At 38.2% G+C, this 5984-nt stretch overlaps 1 protein-coding gene and 1 non-coding gene across 2 annotated transcripts; both read left to right on the forward strand.

Moving 5' to 3' along the window:
* Positions 1-1480: 1480 nt before the first annotated feature.
* Positions 1481-2392, forward strand: LOC131488787 (olfactory receptor 4C16-like). Its single transcript, XM_058690622.1, has one exon. The coding sequence runs from the start codon at positions 1481-1483 to the stop codon at positions 2390-2392; it is 912 nt and encodes a 303-aa protein (XP_058546605.1).
* A 2834-nt stretch (positions 2393-5226) lies between these two features.
* Positions 5227-5363, forward strand: LOC131488974 (small nucleolar RNA SNORA18). The gene has a single exon (XR_009250350.1). It is a non-coding gene; the product is annotated as a small nucleolar RNA SNORA18 (small nucleolar RNA).
* Positions 5364-5984: the final 621 nt, after the last annotated feature.

A 5984-nucleotide genomic window follows, 5' to 3' on the forward strand; every position in this document is an offset into this window, starting at 1 on the left:
GTCCATGTGTGTATATAAAGGAAATTTTCTATTTAGCCCATCTGTGCTTTGGAAGCTCACAACTTTCAAGACAGAGTATTGAAGGTATGGATGAGTTTGAGGAGGAACACAATGGGATAAATAGGTCTTCCAAATTATATTTAAATACATCACATTTAAGTTTATATTTTTACTTGCATGTAGTGTCCCTTTCAAAAGTATCTTGACAGGAAAGAGCTAAAGAAAAGATTTTGTTCTTGGAAGTGAAGCCAATGGTAATCTTTTTTTTTTTTTCCAGATTTGAAAAAAGAAATCTTCATTTCAACAGAATGAAATTTCAAAGCTGAATGATCATTGACTTTTCCAGGACAGAAAACAAATTGAATGAAGTCAGTTATTATTTATTTACTATTTCTCTTGTCTATATCTCTCTCCTCTTCAGAGTCTGCACTCTGTTAAAAAGACATCAGATTTTCAGTACCTGGATAGTACAGACTCTACTGGGGTTTACAGTCATGATATGGTCCTACATGAACTGCCTGGTGACATCTTTCCAAAAGATCTCAGAATCCAAAGTGCTTAAGCTAAATTTGGATTATTGTAAACATGAACTATTGAGGAATAATACCCCCTTTCATTTATATGTAACCTCGGGGACTTGGGGTCCTCTAACAGATGCTTTTCAGAAGTGGGAGGGAGGGGAGGAAATAGAAATGCAGATATTTAAGTGATTATTTACTATCAAAGACCATTTTATCACTTGTCTGCATTAGTGTGTGCAAAATACTAAATATTGTAAGGGTGTTTTATGGTAATAGCATATTATTTAGAGGCTATGAGTATTTCCTGTTCCTCTTTTCAAGTTGTAATATCTGGGAGAAATTCAGTGAAGGATAACATATTACATACTTATAAAATTATACATTTATATAAATATGTATAACAAATATATGGTGATAAATAGTTGCATAAAGATGTTCTTTATGGTATGAAAGTGGGTTGTGATTTTATACTTATATTATGATTTTATATTTATAACCTCCAGCAGCAGTCAAATATATCCAAAATGCCAGGTAATACACCATCAAAACATGTGTCTGAAGATTTATTAAATATGAAAAAATAATGAAGTTAATAAAATTGACCCATGTCTTTTCACGTTGTATTCATTGAATTGTACAAATTAATCAGAATCATTTAAATGCTACAAAGGATTGTATCTAAAGGATTGTATCCTTATATTCAAGCTTGTATACAAGCTTGTGTACCTTTAACAAGCTTGTTTGAGACTTAAAATGACCCTATGAAGTTCTCATTATAAATTGAGGAACAAAGTGTTGAAGTGACTTATAAGAAGCGACCCCTAAAATATTCATGATGAAGAATATTTATTTTTCTTAAAATAGTCCATAAAATCACACGTCACACCATGAATTAATTCTTTTATTTTTTTTTGTAGATCAACCACTTCCCACTCAGCCTTCTCCTCATTTGCGAAATCATGCGGCTGAATAATAATGTGACAGAGTCCATTCTCCTTGGGTTGACCCAGGATCCTGTTAGGAAGAAAATAGTGTTTGTCACTTTCTTGCTTTTCTATTTGGGGACATTGCTGGGTAACTTTCTGATCATTACTACTATCAAGACCAGCCGGGCCCTCGGGAGTCCAATGTACTTTTTCCTTTTCCACTTGTCCTTATCGGACACCTGTTTCTGTAGTTCTGTAGCCCCTAGAATGATTGTGGATGCCTTTTTGAAGAAGAGCACTATCTGTTTCAGTGAGTGCATGATACAGGTCTTCTCGTTCCATTTCTTTGGCTGCCTGGAGATCTTCATTCTTATCCTCATGGCCGCTGACCGCTATGTGGCCATCTGTAAGCCCCTGCACTACACAACCATCATGAGTCAACGAGTCTGTGCTGTGCTGGTGGCTATGGCCTGGGTGGGGTCCTGTGTACATTCTTTAGCTCAGATTTTTCTGGCCTTGAGTTTACCCTTCTGTGGTCCCAATGTGATCGATCACTATTTTTGTGACTTGCAGCCATTGTTGAGGCTCGCCTGTACAGACACTTACGTAATCAACCTACTCTTGGTGTCCAATAGCGGGGCCATTTGTACCCTGAGTTTTGTCATGCTGATGTGCTCCTATGTTAATATCTTGTATTCTCTGAGAAACCACAGTGCTGAAGGGAGGAGAAAAGCCCTCTCCACCTGTGTCTCCCACATCATTGTGGTCATCTTGTTCTTCGGTCCTTGCATATTTATATACACACGCCCTGCAACCACCTTCCCCATGGATAAGATGATAGCTGTGTTTTATACACTTGGAACACCTTTGATCAATCCTCTGATTTACACACTGAGGAATGCAGAAGTGAAAAACGCCATGAGGAAGTTATGGAAGAAGAGTTAATCTTAGATGACAAAAGATGAATGGGATCTCCAAAATTTTCTTCATAGTCTGGATTTGCCTAGAAGTCTACAGAGAATGTTATCTTTTTATTGTGATGTTACCATAATCAAGAGTTATGAGAATTAATTCCTTCAGGAATGAAAATACACACTGGTTAGTGTTGAGTCAGTTTCATGGATGGGAAGAGACAGCACCAGGTACAAACAACCGTGGAAAGACTCGTGCCTTAGATGTTCAGCTGTGCCTCTGCCTTCTTGACTGCCTAGTATCACTGTAATCTTGATATGGTGCTTTCCATGCCCTTCTTCATGTTGACTTCTGTTTATAGTTACACTTTTATATGCTTATAACCACAGCCTGGAAGGTTTTTTCTGTTTCAATTGGCTCTCTTAATTAAACTGTTGAATCACATAATTTCTGATCATAGACCTTAAGCTTGTTTGTTCTTCATGACTAAGCAGAAAGCACCAGATTCAAATAATAATAAAATCTTTGTGTTTTAAGGGATAATCTATAATCTAGGGTAATCTCCCTTCTATTTTGGGGGTTATACTTTGAATTCTTCTCCTATTTATCTAGATCCTTCTAGAACAGTGACAGAACACAGTGTGAATATTCATCCTTCTGAAGGAATGTTTTCACCTTAGGAAGGTTCTGATTACTGGGGTTGTACTCAGATTATAATTCTTTTTGTAAAAACTTTTTGCTTCTAAAATTGTCCCTTCTGATTTATAGAAGCATTAAGTTTGTCTTGAGTCATACAAATTATAATAATTCTTTATACTGCTAAGGTATTATGGTTGTAGCATAGGTGTCCCAAATTAAGTAGATATAGTCATGTGGGCTAGAAGTAAAGTGTACAAGCAGTTGATGGTTGAAATAGGGAATCTGAATATAATAACTGATAAAGAATGTCATAATTCAGATGAGTCTCTTTAGGCTTTGAGACAGATATAGCTACATCACAGATATGAATTATTTTAGTGAGTTTTAATATAATCCAAAAATGATGGTAATTTAGAGGGACTGAGATTTTTGGGTCAAAACTGTATGCAGTAGAGAGGGATATTACCACCCGTCACTTTTATCACCATCTGACAACATTGCACTATCGAAGTATATGATCACTAAGAATCTTTCCAATTTCAACCTGTTTTCTTATTTGTATTTTTATCCATATAGAAAATTTAACATGAGTATTATTGTTTATTTCAAACATATTTTTATTTATAAACTACTAAATTATGTTAATATTACTGAATTTGTATTCAATTTGTTGTACCAGGAATGTTAGAACTACTTAGCATGAGGGGTACCTGGCTGACTCAGTCAGTAGAGCATGTGACTCTTGATATCTGACTTGTGAGTTTAAGTCCCATCCTGGGTGTGGAACCTAATTAAAATGAAAAAAAAAACAATAAAAAAAAGAGCTTCTTGGCTTGAAAAAAAAATTATTTCTCTGTGTGGGAATGGAATTCCCTCTGTGAATTCCACAATGAACACTAGTGGCATATATACATCACTTCTATTTTTCAGATCCAGAGTTTATCCATCTCAAGCAGTTTATCATTGATCGCAGCTGCTGATTTTGCTCTTGGAAGGTTTACACATGAGTAGATTCTAGTTGGCAGAGTTTTAGTTAAAGCCCTGTTCTATTTCAAGACAAGGAAAATATGAAAAGGTGTGTATGTTGGATCCAATTTAGGTGCCTCCCCAGAGACACTCTATCCAACGTGTCTTCTGGACATGCTTCTTTTTTTCAAATTTTTTTTTTTTCAACGTTTTTAATTTTTATTTTTGGGACAGAGAGAGACAGAGCATGAACGGGGGAGGGGCAGAGAGAGAGGGAGACACAGAATTGGAAACAGGCTCCAGGCTCCGAGCCGTCAGCCCAGAGCCTGACGCGGGGCTCGAACTCACGGACCGCGAGATCGTGACCTGGCTGAAGTCGGACGCTTAACCGACTGCGCCACCCAGGCGCCCCATGGACATGCTTCTAATATGGAGCTCCTGTGGCTACCATCACCATATCTCTTGCCAACAGAGTGTATGATCTAATTCCAATTCCGAATTAAAAAAAATTTTTTTTTTACATTTATTTATTTTTGAGACAGAGAGAGACAGAGCATGAACGGGGGAGGGTCAGAGAGAGGGAGGCACAGAATCTGAAACAGGCTCCAGGCTCCGAGCTGTCAGCACAGGGCCTGACGCGGGGCTCGAACTCACGGACCACGAGATCATGACCTGAGCCGAAGTCGGCCGCTTAACTGACTGAGCCACCCAGGCGCCCCTCCAATTCCGAATTTTGTAATAAAGATGGTGGAATTGCAAAGCTGACGGAGTGTGCAACCTCACCAGGATATTTTTTTAAGTCAGTGTTCTTATGGGGAAAGAGTGGGACTCTGATATCGAAAGTAGACACATTTGTGTGGGGAAAGAGTGAGAACTATGAAGGCATAGATTATCTTTCATCCTCTTGGTTGTCACAAGTAGCCCTGTCTACCTCAAAAGAGGAGAAACGACACTCTTCTCTAGCCTAGACACCTTGTGATGATCTCATCTGTACAAGTTGTCAAAAAATGATATTTGGTTTCCTCTGGAGCTTTCTTTTATAGTCCTCATTGCTTCCAAACATCTAACCAGCTGCAAGTCACAGGGAAGTCCAAGCAGGAAAATCCAGTCTTGCTCTAGAAGGACATGTCATACATGAGGGCATTGTATGGTCCCTATGTACATCATATGTCTCTATGTACATCATATGTCACACGTGTGACCTACGGGAGCACTTCATGATGGGGAAATGTTATCTAAGAGTGGTGAAGCAGAAGTCTGGAGTTGAGGTCTATCCTGATGGTTTTTTTTTTTTCCTGCAGACCCACATCATTGGAGATGCCTCGTCAAATAACTATGTTGTTTGTTTTACTCACGGAATTTATTTGTTTGGTCTGTGGAAAAGAACTATAAGATGTAGCTTCTAAAAGCATAAAAGACTTACCTTTTATCTATTTATGTTTTAAATCTTAGGTATTGGCATCTCCTCAAAGTTTGTATTAGTCTTGGGTGTGCTAGTTGAGGGGTGAATACGATGGGAACTCAGTTCTTATTCAGGGGGCCCTAATGTAAACTGCGTGAAGAAATTAGATCCCAAAGTTTCCGGGTGGAAAAGTACACCATCGGGAAGTCATCAGTGCGTCCATATTCAACTGGAGACAAACTAAGTCCAACTAAAAGGATTGCAGCTGGACATGGCAACTGAGGGTTGAGCATAGGGTATGTGTGTATGTATGTGTGTGTGATTTTTATGTTTGTGCTTTTAGCATTCTTAGAAACATCTTTATTACGAGTGCTCTTAAGCACCTCTCCACATGCGTTGCAGAATGGTATAACTTCCCTTCAGTGATAATACACTGTTCTCGATGCAGCTTGCCACCTAATATTGCACTGTACGTTAACTAAAATTTTACGTACAATCTATCCACTGTACTTCGGGGCATTTATCTCCGAGAAATGAAAACCTATGTTTACACAAAAACTTGTACACAGCTGTTCATAGCGACTCAAAACTGTTGTTTGTGATAACCGAACTGCAAAA

The sequence above is a fragment of the Neofelis nebulosa genome, chromosome 10, assembly GCF_028018385.1.
Source record: "Neofelis nebulosa isolate mNeoNeb1 chromosome 10, mNeoNeb1.pri, whole genome shotgun sequence".
Classification (NCBI taxonomy): Eukaryota; Metazoa; Chordata; class Mammalia; order Carnivora; family Felidae; genus Neofelis; species Neofelis nebulosa.

Bases quoted from the DNA above. Each gene is read 5' to 3' on its own strand.
- LOC131488787 (XM_058690622.1), top strand. From the start codon at position 1,481: ATGCGGCTGAATAATAATGTGACAGAGTCCATTCTCCTTGGGTTGACC.